Source organism: Neopsephotus bourkii, unplaced genomic scaffold, assembly GCF_033783945.1.
Source record: "Neopsephotus bourkii isolate Nb327-2 ecotype Australia unplaced genomic scaffold, CSIRO-AGI_Nbou_v1 NB_1589, whole genome shotgun sequence".
NCBI lineage: Eukaryota > Metazoa > Chordata > Aves > Psittaciformes > Psittacidae > Neopsephotus > Neopsephotus bourkii.
Window position 1 is genome coordinate 6,147,352 of NW_026902065.1, and position 26,510 is coordinate 6,173,861.

The 26,510-nt window shown below is 47.0% G+C and overlaps 2 protein-coding genes across 3 annotated transcripts in view; one reads left to right on the forward strand and one right to left on the reverse strand.

The window, feature by feature from the left end:
- Positions 1-11,408, reverse strand: DENND11 (DENN domain containing 11). Of its 2 annotated transcripts, none has more exons than XM_061371994.1 (9): positions 11,169-11,408; positions 5,442-5,541; positions 4,332-4,490; positions 3,561-3,714; positions 3,161-3,299; positions 2,442-2,573; positions 2,105-2,255; positions 1,562-1,630; positions 1-440 (listed from the first exon to the last, which is right to left on the reverse strand). In XM_061371994.1, exons 1-9 carry the CDS (start codon positions 11,401-11,403, stop codon positions 245-247), a joined length of 1,335 nt encoding a protein of 444 aa, XP_061227978.1. In that variant the 5' UTR covers positions 11,404-11,408; the 3' UTR covers positions 1-244. The 2 variants fall into 2 exon arrangements, with proteins under 2 accessions (XP_061227978.1, XP_061227979.1); XM_061371995.1 differs by lacking the exon at positions 11,169-11,408 and adding an exon at positions 5,825-6,357.
- WEE2 (WEE2 oocyte meiosis inhibiting kinase) overlaps positions 10,579-26,510 on the forward strand; it is a 17,550-nt gene continuing 1,618 nt past the window's right edge. Inside the window, exons 1-10 of the mRNA XM_061371992.1 lie at positions 10,579-10,726; positions 14,711-15,087; positions 18,128-18,327; positions 19,179-19,227; positions 21,562-21,734; positions 22,370-22,491; positions 23,711-23,857; positions 24,623-24,724; positions 25,053-25,138; positions 26,253-26,423. Of these exons, the coding sequence (XP_061227976.1) occupies positions 10,690-10,726; positions 14,711-15,087; positions 18,128-18,327; positions 19,179-19,227; positions 21,562-21,734; positions 22,370-22,491; positions 23,711-23,857; positions 24,623-24,724; positions 25,053-25,138; positions 26,253-26,423 (1,464 nt within the window). The 5' untranslated portion in view covers positions 10,579-10,689. The remainder of the gene's footprint in view (positions 10,727-14,710; positions 15,088-18,127; positions 18,328-19,178; positions 19,228-21,561; positions 21,735-22,369; positions 22,492-23,710; positions 23,858-24,622; positions 24,725-25,052; positions 25,139-26,252; positions 26,424-26,510) is intronic.

Genomic DNA, 26,510 nt, shown 5'->3' on the forward strand with positions numbered 1-26,510 from the left:
CAAAAACCACAGATGAAAGAGAAACGAAGACAAAACCAAACACCAAACAAAACCAAACCTGGAGCAGGTACTCACTGGGAGGTTGAGGGAGAGAAAATAAAATCACATTTTGTTTTAAAATTATAAATATTCTCCCTTTAACATTATTTAGTAACTGTGGCTGCAGTGAGTTCCAGTGATCCTCCTAAGCAATGTCTGGTAGTCTTTAAAAAGCCATCTTTGCTCCCCATCTCTTGCCCATGGTTTAAGTGCAGCAGGGGTTGTCAATGACTAGCATAACATCGATGCCGTATACTTCCAGCAGGTCCAAAAGGAAACTTCGATCCCCTTGGGGATCCAGGCCCATGCCTCGTGCATGGTCAGCTGTCAGTGTCTTGTCCTGGCTGGCTGACACCTCCATCAGCGTCTGAAATATGCGGTTGTTCTGCTCCATGAAAAACCTACAGGATAAAGTCAGCTAAGATGATGGCGTTGGACCCCCAAAAGACAGCATATTTAACAAACAGGCAGCAGACCCCCAGAACTGTGTTTAACCCCCTTTAATCATAGATCCCACCTCCTTAGGTGACTCTGTAGTAGTTGTTCACCCACCCTATGGGTGACTTAGAATAAACAAAGATAAAGCAGTAACTTTCAATTTATAGCAGTGCTTCTGTCAGGCTGATTATTTATGCTAGGCATTTGACTCTTGAGAAGCAAGCCACGTTATCAGCTAATGTGTACTTTGTGGTAGCCAAGTGGGTACACCAGACCTATAGCTCCCCTAATGCAAAGGAGGAAGCGGTATTGTCATCCATTAGTAAGCCACTGGGTAAATAAATTCTCCATTACTGGTGCAGAACACAACAGTGGGGAGCTACTTCTGACCTAGTGCTTTCCTTGGAACGTGCAAGGCTGTTCACAAAGAGCTCTGACTACATCTGCACGGTTCAACCATCAGAGCTCTGTCCTGACAGCCCTTCACACAGTTTCATCCCATTACTTGGCTCCTGCTGCAGACTCTGAACAATAGCAACAGGCAGTGAAGGGCTTCAGAAGCGGTAGAGGTGGTTTTCATTTAATTCCATACCTCTAACTCTATGCCCAGTTCTGGTTCCTCTGTTTGCCAAGCACAAAGCCAGCCACGTCAATGGGCCAGTCCTTCACATGCATTCTTATCCACAGTGTACCTCCCCCAGCACAGTACAGTGCCTGCTTCCCGCACTCTCCTTTCCTGAACCAAATGTTCTGGCAGGAAAGGTCCTATAGTGCTTAGGTCTTAAAAAATGGGAGGGGATTCCTGCATTTCTAATTGTATTTTTACAATTCCCTTCTCCCTCCCAGCACCTAAGAGACTCCAGTGGAGACATATATGGCTGCATCTGGCTTGTCAAATTAAAATGACCTGAAGAGGAAGGGTCAGTTTGGTTCTTGGATCCCTTCAGGAAGAGAGCTGACTATGGAATTATGTTAACCATGATGTTTCATAATATACCAAACCAGCACAATATAAAATCAGTGAAAGAGGCTCAGATCTCTAAACCTAAGAGAGACCAACTAAGTATTAGAGGTAGCTACTCACAAGATGAAAAGGTCCTCTTCACAGGAGTTACAATCATCGCCCACTTCCTGAGAATACATTAACATCTGCCTGAAAGAAGGGAGACAGTTTGATCGCACATACCTACAGTGAACCTTGAAGCATTATGAGAAGACAAGCACAACTAAAAACATCACGTCCATTTCTTGGAGACCAATCAGACTGACACTCTTGCCCCAGTACGTGAGGCAACAGTCTTTTAAGGCACTGGACTCAAAAGCAGGCTGTTTTCAGCTGTGCTACTGATCAGTGGTGAATGAATGGTGAGTCACAACCTCTGCTTCAGTTCCTGCCCTCTGCCTGCTCCATCAGCTGTGACTGAATGTGCAGTGCAGTGCAGTGACTGTATGTGTGCAGAGTGCCCAGGGGCTCTCATACCAGTCAGCTTCAGTGGAACCAGAATCTCAAAGAGATGACCTTGAAGCAGTGCACAATTCTGCAAATACAAAGTACAAAGGAGCAGTGTCCTCTTTATCACACATCACACTGCTGTCCTGTCAGGACCACCCAGATGTCCATTGTTACCTCTGGTCATTGAGCCGCCGGTACTTCTCCTTGTCAGCATTGTTAATTTTCAGGAGTGGTTGGAGATGCTCGTGATGCGTCTTCACATTCTGGTTGTCCACATAGACATCATAGAGATCCCGTTTCTCCTCAAAGATCTTTTCTGTTGTGCCTGCCAAAATCAGAGAAGGTTTTCAGAGCAGCTTGTTGCTTTCCCAGCAGACCAACTGTTCTCTCCTGCTTTCATAGTTACTCATTCCACACACATCCAATTTCTCATCAGTTTTATTCCACAGTCTGCTGTCTCAAGACACTTTACAGCCTGAAGTTAACTTCACACCTAATCCATCATACTTACAGGCCACATAGGATACTTCTGTCTCCAGCATTTCTATGTCTGCCACATTCACATAGAAGAATGGTTTGGACTCTGGGACAGTTCCTCCAAGACCAGGCAGAGAAACGTTGGCAAGGCAACAGCAGCAGTAGACTGCAGACAAGAGAAGTATATCCTGAGATGCTTTCAGTATTCCCCCAAGGGCATTCTGAAGCCCAGTTACACAGTTTTCCCCCACACTTTTTTGAAAACAATGTTTAGAACTTAATGCCTCTGAACATCAGAACTTCTCAAGTGGAGAAATGCTGTTTTGGATAGGAAATAATCAGTTCTCCCACAGGAATCACAGAATGGTTTCAGTTGAAAGGGATCTTAAAGCTCACCCAGTTCCAACCCCCTGCCATGGGCAGGGACACCTTCCACTAGACAAGGTTTCTCAATGCCCCATCTAACCTGGCTTTGAATACTTAATCCCATGTTCTAGATTTCACAAATTCATTCAGCACAATATTGTCTCGTGCTGACATGAATTGCGTTCAACAGTGCCAGGTATGTCTTTACCCAAAAGATCTGAAGAAAAGCATTTTGCAGGAAATGGGCAAATGCAGGCTAAGTGGTATCTTCACAGGGAACGGCTGCAATGGATACCTGCAGGATGTCTGTCCCCTCAGTACCCACAGGCATTTCTGCAGTGCTTCAGCCTCCTAGATCAGAGCTCTGCAGTGTCCCTGGAAACATACCTCTATAGCAAACAACTCCAACTGGGGGTGGTGAAAATATCAATATGCGCTTGCGCAGCAGGGCAAACTTCCAGAGGACAAGGATCTGCTCACCGAAGAATTTGATGAACTGAGACATACAGCCAGCAGGGTGTGTGATCTGCAGGTGGAGGGAAAGGGAAGAAAACAGCTCAGAGGTGAATCAGGGACACATGCACAGATGCTAAGTCTAAATGTGGGAGCAAGACCAGCACACAGCAATGACAGAGAACTGCAGCTTTTAACAGTCCAAGTAACAAAATCTTACTTAAAGCAGCCCACAAAGTGCTGGAGTCACTGCTTACATAAATAAGTATGAAACACCAGCAAGAAGCAAGAGCACACTGACCATTCCTGCAAGCCTCGGAGCACCTTGCCTCACCTTCATCTCTGGGTACATGTATCTGTGGATGGATGGCAGCCAGTGGACAGGTTGCTGAGAGTTGGAAGTGCCCTTGCTACTGGGGAGAACTCCTTTCTTGTCATCATAGAATGCCTCTAAATGGGAGTAGTGCCCTGGCATCTCCAACTGGTGTCTGGAAGAGAAAGTAAAAAAGGGGAGGTCTGTAGTGTCTCCAGCCTCTACTTATTGTCTTGCCACCCAGCTAGCAAAGGAACCCTGGGTGTCTCAGCTGCACAGACTTATCCAGCAGGGCAGCTGAAGAGTGAGGAGTAACACCAGCTTTCAGTGTAGCCAGACTGAAGCAGACAGCGAGCTGATGTATCCGTAGTACAGGTCCTGTTTTAAATATGCTTAGGTAGAAACAGGTCCACTCAACACAGCTGAAACACGCAGCTAGCCACAATCACCACTGCAGATTTAGAAACCTGTTGTGAGCCCTTAGTAAAATAGTTTTCAGAAGAACAGTGAAACTTCTTGTCCTCTCAGCTCTCCCCAACGCTTACATCTACACAAAGCAAGTAGGGTTTGGAACGCATCTGACTAGCCTGCTAGCAATGAACAGGCTGCTGCTAACCAGTTCCTTCTCTCCTTCCCACTGTGAACATGTAGCTCTTTCTAGAGAAGCAGTCATTCAAGGAAATCGTGGCTCAGCGTTGTAGTCAAATTCTGATGCCTAAAACTGCCCTCCATCGAAGCAACATTACCTCTCCTTGGCGGGGAGTGGCCAGTCCCATTCCCAAGAGAACTTACCTCACCTGGTTCTCCAGGAAGTGCATGTACCTATACAGCAGGGTGTAGGAAGGGGACAGAATCCCCACGGACTTCATGCGGGCACCACGCTCTAACTCGCTCTCCACAGGCATGTTGGCAAAGCAGGCCAGGCCAAAACAGAGCCCTTTCCGGAAATAACTGGAAACAAATGTTTGACAAAAGGATTAATGTTAAAAAAGAGGGAAAAGGAAGAAAGCAAGGTAACTAACCCCTAAATTATTGATTTGGGAACATAGTTCCTTCTGAAGGAACCCCCTTAAATCCCACTGTGCTATCTGAAAGGCTGAGGACAGACCTTGGGTGTCCTAGTCTTCTTAAGAACAAGACAGGACATTCAACACAGTTCATGTCTTTTAAGAAAGAAAAGCCTGCAGTGCATCAAGTCTGGAGTGTAGTCTAGCTACCTAGTCATAATTTGGGTGCCAGCACATTGAAGCATGCTGTAGCTGAGTGCAAATGTTCAGTTCACATGCTTTGAGAAAGTAACTTATTCCTGACCAAAAGGAACTGTGACACCGCAATTCATTGCAAAACATTGCTGCATTGCAACACTGGGTCAGTAAAAGGATGGGAATGAAGAAAATTCCAAGCTTCTCTCTTTCCACTGAAGGAGGGAGCTGTCAAAGAAGAGAGCAAGGACACAGCACAACACTTAAAGGACCCACAGCACCAGCAGAATTAAGAATCTTTATCTAAGTCCAGTTCCTGTAAAATCCTTCCCATTTCAGTTCTGCAATTCTTTTCCCTTCTCCCTCGGCCCCTGCTGACAGTCCCAACAGTGGCAGTGCAGTACGAGCTGCCCAATGTCCATTAAACTTTGCACACCACTGTGAAGCTGCCCTGCCTCACTCACGAGCTGGCCTCCAGAGCCAAAGCTGTCATACACCAGATCCCCACAGCTTGCTGGTACTTCGTATGATGTTGACAGTATCTGAAGAGTACCTTCAGCTCAGCTAGGTACGGTTTAGCAGCACATTTATGCAGGGCTTAACTTTATGGGTGGTAATTTTATTGCATGTTCTGAATTAAGGGATGATGGTGTAGATACAGAGGTAAGAGAAATAAGGAATTTAGATCAGACGTACTCACATGAAATCCGACTGGATTTTGTGGGACCCGCTTGCCATAGATTTGAATTCCACACCTTCCAAATCAATATCTTGGGGTAAACACCACTCCACCATGTTGCCTGCAGTGAAGCACATTTATTTAGGTAAACTTGAACTCATTTCCAAAAGGGCAAACACCAGCAAGTCGCTGCTTTTACATCACCATTAACAGTGCACTAATGCAACTCCTGAACTGCCAAACTGTCACGGGCAGTAGCTAACATACTATACTCCACACAGATCTTGCAAATGTTACTTATTGCAGCACAGATACTGCAGGACTTTTAGAGCCATTTTTGAAGCTAGTGCTATTTTGTGGGTTTATGCTTTATACGCTTAATCACAGAGCAGCTACAATTTTACCTGACAGTGGATGAGGTATTAGTGCTGTTCCATGCAGGCTGTCTGCATGAGTATCAGTTATAGAAAGCATCTGGAGTACAGGCTGCTGCTCTTTCTCAGGATGAGTTTCTGTGATCGCTCAAACCACCATCAGTATTGTCCTTTGGCTGTGTTTGGCAGGGCTGGTCAAACAGGAACCCCTGAAATAGCACCCCAAACACCACTACTTCCCTGGAACCTCTCACATTTGTTTAGGGTAGGAGGAGTCAGCTGAACTTTATATGGAGGCTGAGGTGATCAGAGTACTGCAACACGTCTGTGCATGCTAGAATGACCAAACAAAACCCACATAAATTACAGGCTAGATCAAGATTGGGAAACGTCTGTCACCTGCCAACCGGGCCAGAAAGCATGCTGTTGTTCAGGGGAAAAGGGCACCCAAGGATCCTGATCCTGGAACAGATGATATCAGAGAAGTCACAAGGAGGCCCTGAAGTCCTGTTCTGCCACTGCCAAGTTTATCGTGGACAAAAAAGGGGACTTTTCACAATTTCCCACGCCTGCACTTTGGAGCCTAACCTGCTCCTCTGGACACTCCCACTGCACGGAGATGTGCTTCAGGTTTACACACTGAGTTTCTGTCCCCTGCCAGCCTGCCCATAGCAACAGCATTTGAAGTAATGTGGATTAGTTTTAAAAACAAAACAAACAATAGCAGATGCAGTGTGAAGATACTTTATACAGGTAGTGTCCTTCGGGATAAGCATCCCATGGACTGGACATTTGGAAGAGCCTTACACCCAGCTGAGACTTTTAAAGATCTTTAAATATGAGGCTTCATTTCTGAAGCCTGTCTTGTGTGTCATTACTCATACTTCACAAGTATATGCATGCACTCTCACACAGGAATCAGGCTTAGCTGCTGACATTTAAATGGGCTATTTTTCTTCTCCCATAGATACTGTGTTCAGCAGACTTCCCCCAACCCTGCCTGGCAAGGACTTCAAAACAAATCCCCAAACAGCAGCATTAAGCATGGCAACACGAGAAGCTCTGCACCCAAGTAACCACTTCCAGTGCACAAGCAGATCTCTCCGGTGGAGCTGGGCTGGCTGGGGAGTGGTGGCAGCCTCGTGACCCCTCTGTGCAATCACATGTGGAACCACAGAGCTCTGCTGTGAAGCGGCTTCGCCTCTGAGGCGTGTGAAAGGCTGGCAGAGAAAGCCAGTGACATCATGTCAGCCTGCGCGGTCCCCTGTAGGGTTTGCATATTATATATAGATGTCAGCCTTTGTTGCTTGGGGTTTCATGTGTGTGTGTATTTGGTTTTCTTTTTAAAGGCACAAGACCCTTCCTTGAAAGGGTGAAGAAGGCAACTCCTAGCTGCTTCTTAACCACAAAGTTGTGGTTAAGGCTAGATCCGCTTTTAAATCTCACATCGCAGAGAAGCACTTATTGGTTATTACCTACAGATTAATAGATCCATACGCAAGAGCACCAACAAGCAAAGGAAACTGACTTTGTTTAGCTTAGTCACAAACACTACTTACTGTCAGGTTTAATACCCGCCAGTAAGGTGTTGGACATGGCCCAAACAATGCCTGTTCTGTAGCAGTGTGTAAGGAAAAGACACCTTGAAACAGCCCCTTGCCCTCTGTGTAACCACAAAACCAACTCACACATCATCCAGCCATTTTTTTTTCCCTGGGATCTGTGACAAGCAGCCCACACCTGCACTCCCGGCACTCCTCACGCCACCTTGCCCCATGGACGTACGGGTGACGTGGCATTCACAGAACAAACACGGGGCTAAGAAAGGGAACTAAGAAAGTCAGTCTGGTGAAACAGCAGAGCAAACAAAGGAGAGACTTCACCCAGACACGGCAGCGGCTCCCTGCCTGCCTGAGAAACCTGAGGAGGGAGCAATTGTGGAAAAGCAGGAAGCACTGCCCTTCACTGAGCAGAAACAGGTCTGGTGCGCACGGGAAACATTCCCAGTGAAAGTCACCCCGCGTTAGGGAGCGGGCGAGTGGTTTTGCCGAGAGTCAAATCTGGAAATCTCATGGGAGCTATGTCCCAGCTCCAGGCCACGTCAGAAGCAGCACTCTCTTTCTGGTGTGCAAAGTTAAGGATGCTCTTCTTCTTTCTCTTGTATTTTCCCTCCTCTGGATTCTCACATCCTTACAGAAATGATGGCAGCACTAGTATTTGGTAGCCATCACCTGGCTCTCTTCACCATTAGATCTTTCAGGTCCCCAGCTGTGCTATACTACCGTGCTGTGCCAGGACGCAAGAGGCACAAAGTGTGACTAGCTGTCACTCTGGCTCTGTTTCCTGCCTGGAAGAAATGCGGGACAGAAAAACACAGTATTTGCCTGTTCACTGGTGCAATACACACTACTTCCCTCTCTTCCCTCTGTGTCTCCCTCCATTACTCACACCACTTTCTAAGCCAACAGGTAGTATGGGACCTCCACAAGGTTGACTATCATCATCTCCATCACAGAAAAAGGCTAAGAAGGTTCAGCCTCTTTTCAGCTATCCTGATCTGACAGAGTTGATGTGGCCATGGACTTCATCTTCTTTTATCTTTCAGAGAAAAAATTATTGTTCTACTGTTTTCTTCACTTACTTTACCCAAGATGAGTTTTGTGAAGCCCATGTACTTGAACCTAACGCCAAGTAAGTCACGCCTACCAGATATATCCCCATTGCTGCCCAAGACAGTGTTGGGTCTTCTGTTACTACCTTGCCCAAGGGACCACCCATGCAAGGAAATCTAGCAGCCTCATTAAAGCCCCTTGTGACCATGCTCTTCAAGGAGCAGTGTTTGTGCAGGCCTGGTGCTCACGCTTTTTGAAGGGTCAGAGCATTCCCAACTCCTCAATCCCCAAAGGAGGGGGCTGCCAAAGGGCAGGGAGCAATGAGAAGACGGCTCTGTTGGCTTATGGCTGCCACCATTCTGAACTTGATGTACAGTTCACTTTCTGCATCAGTGCAAGAGCTGCTTCTCAAGTGCCACAAGGTTTGCCCTGCTGGAGGTGAGGACAGTACTGCTGATTTAGAAGTTTCCTCTGGCTCTTACGTTCAGCCACGCACACAAGCATCAGTAAGAGTCCCTGGGCACTGAAATTGTAACAGTGGCCTGGCAACCCCATTACTTACCTTCACTAACTCACATGCAGCTGCTAGATACATGAGTTTGTCTGACTCAAGCCCTTCTAAATTTAGGAGGAAAGCTGCTAGGTTCTTTAATAGCATAGTTATCACTTCATCCTTCTACGGTAAAACATCAGTTGCTTGCCTGTAACTGCACAGACACTACCTGGCACAACTACCCCTCAGCCACCACCAGAAATTCAGCCTTTCACATTGCTGAACAAGCTAGCAAAGGAGATCTGCTGTGTTTTCCTGGACAGGAGCAAGCAGATTCCCAGCTCAGATGCTGACTGGCTGATCTTCAAGTCACACATACAGACAAGAAGGTTCTTCATGCCATCTGATGTGGTTGACCCAGCACTCCCATATCCTCTTTGTGACCCTACCGAGTTCACACTACTGCAGCTTCAAGACCTTTTCTCCAAGTCCTCATCCTCCATGAGGCACTTTGCACTCCACCTGTGATGGTGTCATGTGTTCCTCACAGTCCCATCATGCCTCCTTACATTCAGTATCCATGTTGAGTATCAGCAGGAAGCTGAATCTCACTGGACTTGACAGAGTGCTCCAAGGGTGGTGACACCCAGCATTAACTGCACATTAGAAGAGCTGTTTCCCAACTTTCCCTGGCCTCCATTCAAAGCAACAGCTGGTTCAGACAAGCTCCTGAGAAAGCTCAGCTTTCTGCCGACCAGAAAATCTCACCATTCCGTAGAAGGCATATGCTCTCAGATTGAAAGACAACCTGTTGCTGCTGTAGTCATCCTGATGCTCTGGTGTTTTGGATACTTAGGAGAAACACCTCCCCTTCCCATCTCCTGCTGGAAAGATGGCATCCAGTCTCATTGTGGATTTTGATGAGTCAAGAGCCTCTGACCTCCAGACTGCAGAGGGGTAACTTCTTGAAAGCCCTTTGGTGTTTTAGGACACAGTGGCCATGCCGCTTCGCAGCATGCATTTCTGACAGCATGTCACACTTGGGCTCTGTCCTCTTCATTACTGCTTTGAGATTTTCAGTTCAAGACCAGGATTCAGTCTTCACTACCAGGACCCTCTTGTGAGTGTAATGCCAGTCACCTGCCCCCTCCATGACAAACCCTGCCATGCTTCACAGAGCCCTTTCCTGTCTCTAGCACTTCTGCTATGGATTTGCTAATAAAGTGTTGGCCTACAGAGGAAAGAGGAGCTCACTCCCACATCGGGATGCAAATGGACTCCTGCATCTCCCAAGCTACTTCCTAAACTTTCTGTTCATAACAAGCTATGCCCCATTCTTGCCTTTGCACCCCACGTTGGTGCCAGGCAGCAGAAAGACCCAATGATCTGTCTTGGGGCATTGGTCCCCTAAAGCACGGTACCTGTGTTAAAAGATGTGCAGGAGGTGCTAACCTTCTGTGTCATAATGCCCTGTTTCCTGGATACCAATACAGCAGCAAGATTAAGAAAAACAAGATCTTTTCTGAAATTAAAAGATAGGTTTTATAAATGAATAAAGGTGGAAAACACATTCCCTCACTCCTCTGCCCTCCTGGGCTGTAGCATCGCACTTCAAAGCACTGAGGGTCCCAGAGATCCCACCAGAAGCCAGTCTCTAAACACACAGGCCACCAAGAAATACCATTGCCGAGCTGTGGCTGCTGGGGATCCCGCTCTGTACCCCTGCCAGATTGATGCCTGCCACAGCCGCCACCCATCGCTGACAGCCGCAGGCAGGTCTGTGCCAGGCCATGCCACCGCAGGATGCCCTGGGGATGCTGCTAACAGGTTGGTGCCCCCCAGGCAGCGCTGGGCAGAGGCTCGGCCCTAGGGCTGGAGGCTGTGCAGGCTGCAGGGGGTGCCCCGCCACCATCCCCAGGATCCCCATCCCGTGTCCCGCTGCGGAGCTACCCCCGTCCCTGCGGGTCACCGCTCTCCTCGGAGCGGCAGCTCCTCGCCTCCGAAGTTCTCGCTGGGATGGAGATAAAACGCAAACCCCCACCGTCTCCGCTCCCTCGGCGCTGCTCGGGAGGCCGGACGCGAAGCAGCGCTCTCCAGTACGGGCAGGGGGCAGCCCGGCTCCCGCAGGCCGCTCTCCACCGGAGTCCCGCAGCCGGTTCCCGGCCCACATCCATCTTACACCAGCGGCACCGGGATCCCCAGGCCCGGCCGCGGCAGGCCCCGGCCTCCCCCACCCCGCCCCGGCCCCCCCGCCACCGGCGCCCCTCACCCGTGCGGGGGTCGAAGGTGACCACGAACACGGCCACGATCTGGTCCTCCTCCGCCGGCACCGGCCCCACCGCCTCCTCCGGCCCCTCGCCTCCCCACGGAGCCGAGCTCCAACCGCCGCCGAGCCGCCGCCCGCCACTGCTGCTGCCGCTCGGCTCAGCTGCGGGCGGCGGCGCGGACACGGCGGGGCCCTCGGCCCAGAACAGCAGCGGCGCCTCGTCTGAGCGCTCCCCCATGGCCACGGCGCCGCGCCGAGCCGAGCTCAGCCGAGCCCCGCCGAGCCAAGCCGCGCCGCACCGGCCGCCGGCGGGGGGCGGCTCCGGGACGGTGGAGGGGGCGTGGCTTGTCGGCGGGGGCGGGGCTCGTCGCTAATGGCGCGCCGGGAGGGGGCAGCGAGAGGGGTCGGGGAGCAGCCGGCAGTCCCCTGCGATAGAGCACCCCCTGCCCCTGCTGCACCGCCTCCTGCCCCCCGGCCCCGCCTGCCATCTAGGCTGGTGTGTACTGACCCCAGTATGGACCCGCTGCCTTCCTGAGCAGGACCGGACAGGGACAGCCCTGTCAAGCCCATCTTACCGAGGAGTCGCAGGTGCTGAGCAGCGCGGCCGGCACCACTGACACTCCCAAACTGCTGCAGTGGAAGCTGCAAGGCACAAACCTGGAAGGGTCAGTGGCATATCCAGAGTACACTGGGCATTGGGGGGGGCTGTGTGTAAATACCTGTGTGGTATAGAAGGATGTGGAACAGTTGTCAGAGAAACAGGCAGAATCAGCTTGATGCTGGAAGACGAAGACACAAGCGTGACCAAGGCATCCACAGGCAGCCAACTTTTGTGTAATTACCATCCTCATTATGTGATCGCCAATGTCATTAAGTGTCATTAGGTTTAAGTCGGTTCCCTAGGACTTTCTGATTAATTGAATCACACAATTAAGCAGGCCACAATTAAAGGGAAGATATTGTCATAAAAGCTTTAATTGTCTCTTTGTTTCCTGTTGAGCAGAGCTGTGTGTTCGATAGGCCATTAAGAAACTCATCATCCACTCTCCTCAGCAGTGGGGTTTGGTTTCTTTTTCGTAACATTAGGGTCCATTTACTATGAGCTCCACTTCAGACAGCTCTGACCCTGAGTGGGCATTCTGTTACACAAAGCCCATGCACAAACTTACTTTGCGGAGCTATAAACTGCAGTAGGTGGTGTTTAGCAGATGGAGTCTTTCGTGGAAGGTGACTGGTATAGAAAAAGCCCAAACTCTGCACATTATTTGTTACTGTATAAAGAAAAGCCAGATTCTGCAAATACTTGGCCACATGCTTCACTTTACCCATACAGACAGTGCCAAGCTTCATTCTGATGAATATTTTCTTTGCACGTCAGTGATGCTAAAGCGACAGCTCGTTTCTCTCCTCTCCATCCCCACAGTGGAGCTGGCACAGACGTCAGTCTGTCCCCCAGAGATCTAGGCAGGGGAAACAAATCTGGAATAAGAATTCCTCCACCATACACATGGGCTATTTGTGGTGCGCCCAGGCAGGAGGAGGGGATGCAGGGAGGAGAGCAGCCTGTGATGGGGAACAGAGGCTGCCAGTGCCAGCTCTGCAGTACACATGAACTGTCATCACACCCCCAGCTCTCGGCTTCTGGTGACAAGAGACCTGGTGGCACCAGAGCTGTTTACACTGCTTTGGCCTGCACTCTGAGTGTGCTGAGGGCATGCTGGACACATGCAAAAACAAAGGCCACGTTTTCTACTTTATTATTTCACCAACTGTGAAAAGACGAAGGCCAGGAGAGGATGTGACCCTTTCAGGAGGAAAAACTCTCCCTCAAAAGAAAATGAACACGTGTTCCCTCCTGAGGGCTAAGAAAATTGACCCCAGATCTTTAGGTAGTCCTCCAGAGAGGAAACAGAAACAGGGCCTTGAGTGACCTGGTCTAGTGTGAGGTGTCCCTGCCCATGGCAGGGGGTTGGAACTGGATGATCTTAAGGTCCTTTCCAACCCAAACCATGGTTCTATGATTCTATGATAAAATGTGGTGACTTCTAGTTAGAAGATGCAAGATGAACAAGTGGGGCCTTCTTTATGCAGCAAGTCCAACTTTTCTCCTTTACACATCACATTCTTCCTTAAAAAATGAACACTGCCTATAAACATTGAGGGGAAAAGTAAACAAAAAAACGTTTCAGATGGGATTAAAGCTTTGGTGAGAAGGGGTTTCATTGCAGGGTTATTCATAAAAATGCAGATGCAGGGACTGAAAGCATTATTTCTTCAGATTTAAAATGAAATATTCCTATCCAAGACTCCAAGTATTGAACATCTCATTAATACAGTCAGATCACAGCAGAACTAAAGTGGTCCTGTCCCGTGATCTCAGCTACTCAGATGCTGCAGAGACAGTTTTTCACAGATAAAGCAGCCAGCACCAGCACTGCCAGGCTTTTGGACCAGGGAAAGGAGTCTGCATAGCAGCAACAGGCTCTGTGTCTGGAAGAAACACTACACCCTCTAGGACAGATACAAGCAGTAACAAACACTACTGAGCTCCTGGCATGTCCCCCTGACAATGCTTGGGTGTCCTGCACCAAACGAATTGTCCATCACAGTCTGAACAGGCAACTTCAGAGACCTGTGTGGCCATACATTTCATTCAAAGATCGGGTTAGTAGGGCTGCGTGACCTCAGATCAACATGTCCCTTTATTTTCTCATGGGAATGCCTCCTGATCACAGGATACTTAGGCCAAATTAGCCACTCCATGCAGGCTGCAGTGCTTGCCTAAACTGACATGCACCTAAATTGCAGGAAGTGAAATTCGGACTTAAGGAAGCAGAGGACCCTGTTATCATTAGACTAATCCCTCATACAAGTGAAGCCCACAAAGTCTACATGTCTGATGGGATTATCATGGAGCAGACTGGCTGTCAGCAAACATCACCTCCCTGCACACCCTGGGAAGCTGGAGGAGGGAAGAGCATGCAGAAGCAAGATGACTCAGAGGGAGCCCTGGCTCCCTGCAGAGCTGCTTGCAAGCACATCAAACCCACATCCACAGCAGAACCCCTCGGCCACCAGGCAACTGTGCTCAGGTGCTGTCAGTTTCCCATTAGCAATGGCCCAGCTGTGTGGGGTGGCTATAAATGTGCCTGGCCAGGAGAAGGGCTGTCTGTAGGGTATCTGGTAGTTTCCTTGGGTACCCTCTGCTTTTACAGCTGTATGTAGTATGGGTTCCTTTTTTTCTGGTTGAGAGATTTGGAGTAGAAAAGGATGAGGGCTGGTGTGTGTTGTCCACATTTAGCATGTGGAAGCTCTGTTTCTATGTGTGATGAGAGTAGTGGGTAAGGTATTGGTAGGTGGAGAATTTTCCCTGGAGGTTTACTGGGAAAGGCAGACTTCTGACTTGTGCCAATAAGACTTGCCTGTGGGGGGTGCATGTGATGAGTAGAGCTAATGTCTTGATAAGGCAAGGAAGAGGATAGTTACTCTGCCTGTGTAAGTAATGCTCTCTTCCTTTCTCTCTCTGTCCTTCTTCCTCTAACAAGGCAGGCCAGTATCATACCAGCTCTGTTCTGTTTCATATGGTGAGATGGATGACTGGGACAACAGCGATGAATTCATTCAGCGTCTGGACTTTTCCAGCTGTGGTGAGGAGAGTGAAGAGAGAAGTATAAATGAGGAGGACAGCCTGAGCTCCAGCCCCTCCAGGAGCTGTGAGCTCCTGCAATGTCAAGGGAGCAGCCCTCTGCCAGCAACCCCTCCAAAGAAGCTTAGTGACATCTTCCTGAGCAGGACAAAAGCCTGGATGAGTCCTACCATGATGCATTCCCCAGTCGCGTGCAAGAGGCTGGGTGATGCTGAGACACCACTGCACATCACCTGGAAAAAGCTGCAGCTCTGTGACACCCCGCACACTCCCAAGGTAATGGCATGTATCCTCTCTGTGTCTGAGTGGGCAAGCTCTCCAGCATTGCTGTTGCATTGCTGCGTGGGTGGTGAGGGGATCTGTTGCTTGTCTCTGCTCTTAGAAGCCTGGATCATGAGCTCCTTAGCCATCAAAGGGTTATACTGTAGGTGTGAATAGACACCTGTGTGTGGGAGTGGAGTCTTGAATCTTTCCAAGTTGCTGTTAAAGCTTATTAGTTAGCACCAGGTAATTCTGAGCTAAAAAAACACCATAAAACCCAGGCAACCAAGTGTCTTGGTTGCCCATGTGCCCCTTGCGTTGTTTAGGGCAGTGAACATCTATGTAGCAATGTTCTCCCAGAGGGGTAAGTGCATCTCCCTCTCCTTTCAAGCAGCTCATCATTCCAAGGGGAGCTTGGAGACAGGCACCTTTCCTGACTGCTCTGTTCAGCACATTTTTTTCAATGCAAGTGGGTTTTCTCTTGAAAGAGAAATTTGGGAATGGTGTGGTGGCTGGGGTATACTTTGGCAAGTCTTGATTGCTTCCAATGAGGTTGCTGTCCAGTGATGCTCATTCTGTTTTTTCTGTGGAGCTGAGCTGCTCAGTTAGTTTGCTGAAAGTGGGACTTTCCCAGGTTAGCAAATCCCCCATGGGATTTGGGGTAACAAATCAGTGTGTGCTTGTGGAGGAACGTTACCTGTCTTCCTTTTGTCACTGTCCTAAAATGTAATTTATCTATTGAGTTTCTTGGAAGAATACTCCCAGCACCTGCTTGCTGTGAAATTTCTTGTATGGCATATAATGCATCTGCTTTGTCTTCTGTAAGCACAAGTGGAGGCTTGGCACCAGCTCCTCTGTTCCTAGATAGCTTCTGTTTTATGCACTGGCTTCTAGCATTCAAGACTTGCAACAGAAGTAGCTCTTTCAGTCCTCACTCCTGCTCTACATTCCTGCCCTACTGATAGCCTAGTTGCTCCTTTGCTCAAGTGGTACACAGAAGATCAGTCCCAATAGTACTTCTGCCCTCCAGAAAGCTGATTGTGTAGGGAGAAGGATGATCCCGTGCCCACACTGGACCTTTTGTGTGGCCGTGTTTACTGAGGAATGGCCTCCCACTCCCTAGGGGAAAGTGGCTCTAAATGGTGTCACTCCGGGAATTTTCTGCAATGACCACTTATAAGAAATCTCCCTGAATCTCACCTGAGCATAGGTGAGAGGTCTCAAATCTCTTCCAGACCAGATAATCTACTGGTAGTGGAGGGTGCTTCCAGTGTGTGCTGTTGTGTAGCTGAAATGTTGGCTGGATGCTTCAAGATGTGCTGCTTGTGGCTTGTCACCTTGTAGGCCATGAGCAGCAATTGCACTAAACCAACAATTTCTTTTCCTTTGCTGTCTTCTGGGATAAAGGTCTTTGTTTTCAAGTATGTTGCAAAAGGTGGGCTCTAAAGAGCCTAAATCTGCTTATAAACAAGGCTGGGAGCATTGATCTCAGAACACTTGAAGTAAGGGTAAGAGCAGAGTCACATCCAGCGGCAGACAGATGAGCACAGGGGCCTCAGCTAGGATGCATGTGTTTATGTGATGCATTATGATTGCAGACTTACCCAGTCCTGGAACAGATAGCTAGAGCTAGTTGCTTACACTGTATGGCAGCAGCTACTCTCAGGTGATGATACTGGAGGCAAGTCTGCTTGATTACAAAATAGAGCCCTTAGTAGAGCAGATGGGAATTGCATGCACACAATAGCAGGCTACAATGGTATTTTAGGTCCCTTTCTTGCATTTAGACTAGAACATAGCCACAGTTCTACAGAGCTTCTAGGCTGCTGGGTAAATTGGCCTTGGACATCTACTGCTTTTGATATGTTCATATGCAAAACTTTTCCATCCAAGAGCAAGGGGTGCAAACCAGAGCATGAAAAAGTGATCAATAAGTGCTTCCAGATTCATAGTAAACAAGGAGCTTAACTTCCAAGTGGGGTATAAAAGCAGATTGATGTCCCAGAAGTAGCTATATCCATGAGTGCAGCATCAATTAGGTGGATGCAGGATACTGCATGCAGCTTTTAAAGGGTTTTATCCTCAAAAGCTTTCAATAAGAGAAGGGAGAAACTCTAGATGTGACCCTGGAGTGATGCTTCCGCTCACAAGAGTAAGACCACTGTTGATCAAAAGCATAGAGAAGTATCTTGATCTTCATGACAGGGAGAGTTCTGGATTCTTGAAGGACTTCTAACCAGGAGAGGGATATATTAAAACCCCCTTTAGACCTAACACCACTCTGCTGAAGTCAAAAAACAAACTTGTATTTCAAAAGGCTGATGGCTACCCAAGGGGTAAAATCACAGCAAGTAGATTATTCTGTCTTCATATGAAGACGGGGTGGTTCTCTGAAGTTATGTGTTGTTCAGCACAAGGCTTTGGACTGGTAGGTGAAACCCAAAGTTCTTCTGTGGGAAGCTGAACTATAGAAGATCCAGAGGTTCCTTCTGAACTTAGATTATTGAAACTTTGTTTTCTTCTTGACAAGAACTGTTTTCTGGTCACTTTGCCAGTGGCTATATAAAAACACTTCTACCAACTTCCCCTATGCTAATGCTGCCTATTACTGGGGAACCAAAAGGAAACTTGTTCTATCTCCTCTTCTGACAAATCTGTCCTGACCAAACTGATGCAACAGTCCATGCTTGGCAGAACCGAGTCTTCCATGTTAATACAACATATGATGTAATTTCTTTGTCTCTGTAGGTGGGAAAGATGAGCAGCTGGCTCCTCTTTAGGACTGTGCTTGCCAAAGTGGCTCTGCAGGCCTCACCCAAGTGAGGAGAGAATAGAGTCTGAAAGCGCTTAGCAAGCAATGTAATACTCTGTGGAAGGAGACGAAAACTGTCAGGACTAAATTTGGGATGCAGGGGTTTAATGATTCAGCTGTCCTGAAAAAGGGAGCAGAGTTCTCCTTGATTTGCAGGAGAGCAGAGACTTTATTCTGACACTGCAGCAACAAAAGCAATGCTTGGCTATCTTCCCCCACTTTTTTTTTTCCCCCTCAATACAGAGCCTGTTATCGAAGACAGCTTTTCCTTCATCTGGGACAAAGGTCCCACCCAGAGGCTTCCGACACCTGAGATTTACTCCTGGTGCTGAACTGGATGACTCTACCAGAGCACCTTTTGTCAACATTAACCCCTTCACACCAGAGTCGTATCGACAAATGCTCTTTCTTCCTAATGCCAAGCAGAAGACCAGAGGAGAGCTGTAAGTGAACTGCCCTTAAACAATAGGCTGAAAGGAGGCTGTGAGTAGTAATGATGAAGATGTCTAGTACCTGGACTTGTTTGCTAACAATGAATCATTCACTTCCATAGTATTCATTGGTGCAGAGCAAACATTATCAGACACATGAAGGTATTAGAAATATAAATAAGTTGTTTCCTTTTGTTCAGAAATGTAAGTGGAGCACCAACAGCTAACCTCAATGCTATGGCTGTAGGGGAAAATTGTACCTCTCTTTCTTGGCCATGGGTGGAGGGGAGCTTGATTCAGTTATGCTTATACCCACAGCTTGGATGAAATTAGACGCATGTTTGCATGTAATATGACTTTTAAGACGGGTGCAGGCTATTGCTGACCTGCAAAAGCTCCAGATCTCATTTAGGTTAACCAAGACACAAACACAAATACCTGTGCACTACAGCTCCTGGCCCTGACTGTAACAGATGTGCAGCTGGGGTTCCCCTTTGAAATCACAGCAGAGCAGTTCTCTTCACTAGGAGCTCATTGGGCAAGGTCATTGTCCAGTGCAGCTTCACCAGTAATAAGGTGGCCAGGAGAATGATGCCCCTGAACAATCACTCAGTCCTGTGAGCAGTACTAAGGTTGATACATGGAGGCTTTCTAATGGAAACGGAAAGATTCCTAGCCTGGGGCTACAGTCTTTAAGGCCTCAACTAGAAACTGGTTGTATATTAACACTCTACAAAACACATCTTTAATTAAACTGTGAAACAAGGTTTGGAGATTCTCTTGAAAGATATTTTAATTTCAAATCTCAGTTGGATTGCTGCCTTGAAATGATAAATTCAGACTTTCCTAAACTTCTGTTATAGGAGGGATCCTGATCCAAGAAGTAAAACAAAACGGGAGCTACCTACGCCGGTGAGTCTGTATATTTCACCCCCACAGAGAGGATAAGATGCTTGTAAAGATTTGGTGCTTGATGAAATCTATTCTGCTTTTGGAGTACAAATCATAGTGGTATGACAGAGGATGAATACTTATGACAGCATAATCCCAAGATGAATGTTTTATGTTAACATTTGTTTGAGATGAACTTGGAAATGATTCCTGTCTCTAAAGAAAGCCTGCACTAAAGCAGATCTGACACTTTGACAAGTAAGCCTGAAAACTCATTGATTTTTGGTCAAGAGGTTTTTCTAGGAAATATAATGTAATTTAGGTTCCTTAGGGAGAACTGTACTTCTGTATTACTGAGTTGTTGTAAATAGTGACTGTACCTTTGTGGTTTGAAAAAGCAGGTTTATTGCTGTTTGTATGAATCGGTGTACTAAGCGTCTTTGGATGCTTCTATATTGCAAATAATATATGGATCTGCACTGCAAAAACACAAGTGGTGAGCTTAACAGCTCTGGTGTGGGTGAGTACTGAAGGCAGACTTTCAATTGCAGTAGTTCAGTAGGAAAATGTCCAGCTGTGGGGTGTCTGTGTACCTTGGGGCCCAAGGGAATGTCCCTTCACAGCTTATGTAGCTACCATACAGCAAATGCTGTCTTGCAACTCAAACCTAAGTTCTCTTGCTGTTGTTGATGTCTGTGCTTTCCTGGCAAGTCTCAGTGGTAGGGTGTGCTGACCTGGCTGCATGGGGCAGGTTGCAAGGTATCATGTACCCCCACTTGCACTGGCAGAGATGGGCAGCTGGTGTGGGTAACCATATCTTGCAGCCTTCTTCCTTATTCCCAGTTTATCTGGGGGAAGGTACTCATCCAGCTGGTTTCTGGAAAGCAAGCCAAGCCTGAATTAAATATCTGACTTCAGATGAGGAAAAAAAAAAAATCTCAATTTTCCTGAGCAGCTCCTTGAAGGAAGTCTCTTGTGCAAGTAAGTAGAATTGTTCATTGTAATTGTGAAATACTTCGGCTTACTGAAGAATAATGGTACCCTCTGGCAGACAAGACTGGTATTGCAGGAAAACTTATCTGCATGGAAAAAAATACAGCTGCAGACTAAATATTCTACTAGGTAACACCTGGGCTACCACAATTTATCCCCCCTCCAGAAGAAAGCCTCAAATAACTTGACTTACTGAAATATTCTGATGAAGTGCTGATCAGAATGAATATGTAATATAGACACATAATTGTGTACTAGTAAGTATCTTTATTTCCTGAGCTTTTTAAAATACTATAAAATATAGCTGCCTTATGAAGTACAACCTGTTGTGAAGGGCTGCTGATTTGTATGGGCCACATCTTGCTGGCTGTGGGGACCAACTCCTTACTCCCACCCTTTAAGGTCATATATACAATACACTACAGCAATCGCAGAAGGGTCTTCTGTGGAAACCGGTGTGCAACATGAGCCGTTGTCCCTGCAAGGTATGCAGGAGGATGAAGAGAAGTTACTTAGTCTACTCTCTCATTGTTCACTTCATGCTTTACTACTTATCTCTACTTATCTCTACTTATCTCCCCTTCAGTTATTTTCCTGTCAGTTGGCATCAGTACCAGCAGCTCCTCTTTCCCTAATGACCATTAGTGTAGCAATAATGATGTTCCAGCTGTTCTGCAGGCTTTCAGCCCTTTGTGGAGAAGTGGCTCCTGGTGAGAAATTGCTGTGAATACAAACAGATACACTGAGATCTGCTAAACTGCCATTAGTCAACAGCTGGTACTTTGAACATGATGAGAGCCTGAAATTGTGCAGAACGTCCTTGCTGCAGGCTGCCTTAGATGCCAGAGTAAAGCAGTTCTTGCACAGCTGTGGTTGCATTTAACCAACACAATGAGCTTCTCTTCTGAGCTCAAAGTAGGCAATAGCACTTGCTTAAACAAGTTCAGTACAGGAGTCTAATTCAGAGGTACTGGATGTCCATCTAGCAAGGCTGGTAATAGGTTGTCTTGAGCCTGCAGTAGCTGGACAGAAGACAGATATCTTGTTGTTGCTTGCTGTTCATCCCTGACTCCATTAGCCACAGGTCTAGCAAATGGGCAGGCTGACAAAGAGCATGCGTGATGGTCATAACTCAAGGAGGCTTAGGCACATAAAATGAGCTGACCACCTTTGTTAGGTGGTCAGGAAAAAAGCACAACATGCTTAAGTGAAAGGGAGCCTTTCAAGAAGGAACTTTCACAATGGGAAAGGAAGCAACATGGGTGCTTTGTGACAACAAGCGCACACCAGCTCTAGAAACATGATGGGTGTTACTATCTAAGTATTTAAACTCATGCTTGCCTTGTTTTTGTGACCTTGTAGAGATACCCTCTGAAAGAGAGCAACATGGTTTCCCGTTACAAGAAGGAGTTCCTGGAGCTAGAAAGAATTGGTGTGGGGGAATTTGGCTCTGTCTACAAGTGCATCAAGCGCCTTGATGGATGTGTTTATGCCATCAAACGCTCCAAGAGGCCTCTGGCAGGATCTTCTGATGAGTGAGTGTGCTAGCTAGAAACTGCCAGATGAAATGATGGGCATGTTCTTGGGAGGTGTGATGGGAGGGAGTGTGGATGTAAAGGTATCTGAGGGGTGGCATAAGCAAAAACTGGCTGCTGTTGCACTGCCAAGAAATAGCAGGGAGAATGGGGGGAAGTTACCACTTTAGGACTATCAGATATAAATGCCTGAGAAAGGGAAGAAGCCACATACATTGCAAAGAGAGATGACAGCTTACCTGAACTCGTCATGTCCATGCAGCTGGTATCTTTAAAACAACTGTCAGGCAGCTGATTTGTGATACGTCCCTGCCCTGCTGTGCATCCAGCACTGCTTACATTGACCAGCTAAGGTTGTCCTGCATGCTAAAGCAAAGCCTTTGAAGCTGCCTTTACCTCTTTAACAAGACTTGCTCAGCGATTTGTTGTTTGACAGCTGCTCAGCACATTTGAGCATGGCTAAGTTTTGCTTCAGCAGCTGTGAGAGCCAGCCAGTCTGCCAAAACCCAAGAGAAACTTCTAAACACCTCCATTTTCCCTTTCCCAAGCCAGGCTGCAAACCAGGCTTCCCCTTCTGGTCCCAAGCAGGACCGTGTCACCCTGTCACACTGCTTTCTCTGTGCATGCTTCTCCAGGCACGTGGCACTGCGCGAGGTTTATGCTCATGCTGTTCTTGGACACCACCCCCATGTTGTGCGTTACTACTCGGCATGGGCAGAGGATGACCACATGATCATCCAAAATGAGTACTGTGATGGTAAGAGCTGTGGTGCTGTTAAAGCCTGAGGTCTTGGCATGGGTGCAGGTACCTGCTTTTGTACTTGAATATGGAACGTTTTGGTTTACAATTAGGCCAGCTGCACTGGGGCTACAGTGCCATGGAGAATCCAGTAAGGGTTCATAATATTTAGACAAAGCTCTGAATGGTGCTAATGCCTTACAAGATGTGAATATCCTCTAATTTGTGGGAATTTAAAACCTGTTCGTCTGTATTGGCTGGCCTGGGAGAAGTATTCCTCATGCTGATGGTTAGAGCTGTGTCTGGGACTGCTCAGGTAAAACCTGATCTGAGTGACTCGAGCAGGTAAACTAAGTGCATGTATCTTGGAAACAAACCCTTCTTAATGGAGGAGAGTAATGATTTGAAGAATGACTAGGGCTCAACAGCTGCAAAGGAATGGAGCTAAATAATGAGGTAAACTATAAGTGGGGTGCTGCAGGCAGGGTGGTACACTTGTACTTGAGTTTGCCCTTGGCAAACTCCCAAACATTGGGAGACATTGTAAAAGACATCTCTGATACCAGAGGAACTGAAGGCAAATATGTAGCTCTCATCTTTCAACTACTTCTACAGTCTTGGGGTTCAGTGATGAGTGGTCATAGCTGTTTAGAGTAATGACTTCAAATCTGGTGGAGGTAACCATCAAATTGGTTATCATTGCTGTAGCACTGATGCATTTCTTGTGTTCTAGAGGATGTACACCAGAGACCAAAAGAAAGGTGATGAAAAGCAGGTTGGTGGGGAAGAGGGGTTATGGTATTGGCTAGTCCTGAAATAGCCAGAGTGCCTTGATAGAGACCCACAAAGCTCTTTGTGTGTCAAATGTTACATTCCTCAATCAAATCTGCCAGTGGGAGCTTAACTTCCTTGCTCCACCATTCACATACCTGTCTTTTTGCCTGTAAGCATGGGAAAAGTAATTAACTTCTACACTTTTGGCATGCAGCAGCATCACTATCAGGCCAGCCTTTCTGGTGCTGTAGGTAGAACTGCAGTTGCTCAGTCTTTGGCTAGCAGAAAGGCTGAAGCCAAATGGTGATATCCTAGTTTGATCACTAGAGCATATATAACTGGCCTGGCCATGCTTTGTCACTAGCAAGCCTGTACTGTCCCTAGGCAACAGTTTCTACTAAGCTGTTTTGAATATGCTGCTCCATAAAGTCTTTGTCAGGTCTGACTGACTGTTTTCACCTAGGTGGGAGTCTCCAGGATGTGCTGATGGAAAATGCAAAGCTTGGCCACTATTTCTCAGAAACAGAGCTGAAAGAAATATTGTTACAAGTCTCCATGGGGCTAAAATACATCCACAACTCTGGCCTTGTGCACCTGGATATCAAACCCAGTAAGTATAACACTCTCCTCCTTTGTGGAGGGTTCTCCAAGTGATGCTGCAGGGACAGCACCTATAACAGGTCCTTCTGGCTGGACCTATTACAATGCCTCCAAGGAAAGAGAACTTTGCCTTACAAGGTGAATGTCTTATAGTGGTTTTTTTTTTTTTTTTTTTTTGGTTTGTTGGGTTTTTTGTTGGTTTGGGTTTTTTTTTTTTTTGATCTTGCCATTATTGCTGATCTGAGACTGAGACCTTGCTGACAGTTGGCAGCGTTTTACTTCTGTCTCACCAGCTTTGTAATCCTAGCTCATGGGAATCACTTTGATACTGGTGGAGCAAGTAGGGCTGCTAATGATGATGGGGAGTTCCTTATTTGTGGTTATCTAGTTGCACAAAACTTGACCTTTGCATCTGAGAGCTGATGAGTGAATATTCATTGTACCTACTGTGAGAGATTAAGTTCCAGCAAAAAAAAAAACAGTACAAGCTTTAATCTCTGCAGGAGCTCAGCTTTCCTGACAAAAGTGCTTTGGGGGGGGGCGAAGGGAGGGGTGGAAAAGTTGGTAACACTGGGATATTTTATGCATAAGATATAGCTGTCTTTTGCCAGCTGTATTGCTGAGTATGTGAGCTGGTCAGAAAGCAGACTAACAGGTAGGAAGCATGTGTGTAGTTTCTCTGGCTGTAAAGCTTAACTAGCTTAACTGTGATTTCTTGCAAAGCTGCAGTGTGGCTGCTGCTATCACACAACTGCTAAACTTGACTGTCTTGCAGGTAATATCTTCATCTGTCACAAGCTGGCAGCTTTGAGCCCAGCTGGGCAGGATGAGAGCGACAGTGAAGATGAATTCTCTTCTAGTGTGGTGTATAAGATTGGTAGGTTTAAGCCCACTTTACAACCAGTTTAAGATTAGGTGTGCTCACCACTGCTTGATACTGCTCTGTCCTGCTGGCTGAAGAGACTTGCATAATAAACTGCCAACATAGCCCTGAATGCCTTTGCTACTTACCAGAATTAATTCCTTTAAAGAGACAAGTCCTTGAAAACTCATGTGCTTGTTTCCAAGCCCAGATTCCTGAGTAGGAGCAAGCCTGCTTTCTTACACAATACTTCCCAATTGCTCTGCTGATGCCTATGAAATGTAAGCTTTTATTGATGGACACCTACATCAGTTTGCTACATTGGTTGCTTGTTCTTTCTCAGGTGACCTTGGTCATGTGACATCAGTAACAAACCCCCAGGTGGAGGAAGGAGACAGACGGTTTTTGGCTAATGAGATTTTGCAAGAGGTAACTGCTGCTGGCAGGGTGGTGGAAGTGGGCAGAGACCAATTGCAGTAAAATCATGACTCTGACCTATTCCTTGCCTTATCTCCTCTTTTGTCTGGTCTGGCTGTGAAATTGGCAAAATTAACACTTTAAGAACAGTACAGGAATGGGGCTTGTCATGATTATTCAATATACCTTATAAGTAACTATATCATTAGATTACTACAACTATTGAATGGGAGGACAAAGCCTTTTATCAGTTTGGAGACGCTTCATATACACACCCAGATGAGACTGAACTACTGGATGTGATTACTAAAGATTGAACAGGGAAAGTTTAGATTGGATATAAGGAGGAAGTTCTTTACTGTAAGGGTGGTGAGGCACTGGAATAGGTTGCCCAAGGAGGTTGTGAATGCTCCATCCCTGGCAGTGTTCAAGGCCAGGTTGGACAGAGCCTTGGGTGAAATGGTTTAGTGTGAGGTGTCCCTGCCCATGGCGGGGGGGTTGGAACCAGATGAACTTAAGGTCATTTCCAACCCTAACTGTTCTATGATTCTATAATATATTATCCCAGGTAGATGCCTTGTACAACAAGCACTGATCAGGTAGTGTGGAGAGGTGGGAGGCACAACACACTTCTTACATTGGCTGTGGTTTTGCCACTCTGGTCAGTGAACAAGAAGAGAATCAAAAGGTAACAACCAGCTTGGATGTGTTCATCAGCTGAGGTGTTTAAGTGACAGGATCTTTTCGTGCTGCAAACAGATGAGGAACTGTTAGGTCCATACATCACATACAATACTTTATGTGAATTGGGCATGGCTACCTTATTCCCTTGTGGTGTAGGCTGGAGGCACGCATTTGTTAGGCCATCCTCTGGATTTGTTGGGATGATCCTAATGTGGGCTGCAAGTTCCTCATGACTGGGTGAAAGCCAATGTGCTGTTAGTTACCAATGCTATCTGCTACCAGTGTTTTTATCCTAAAGAGAAGAAAACAGCTAACTGGGATGGTGAAGGCAGTATTGTATGTATATTTGTTTGGCTGTTTCTATTTGAGTTTGCACCCCAACCCACCTTTGTTCAGTGCATCAGGATGTTCCCTTTCCATATCTGTTTTTTTCTCTCTGCAGCAATACTGCTATTTGCCAAAGGCAGACATCTTTGCCCTGGCACTCACAGTAGCACTAGCAGCTGGCACAGCACCACTGCCTCACAACGGGGCCATGTGGCACCATATCCGCAAAGGCAATATCCCACCGATCCCCCAGAAGCTTCCTCAACACTTTCTGGAACTCCTCAAGGTGAAGAAATAGTCTTGACAGGGTGGAGGCTTTTCCAGTTGACATGTGACAAGAGGGAGCGTTAAACCCTGAATTCCTCTGCCTTCC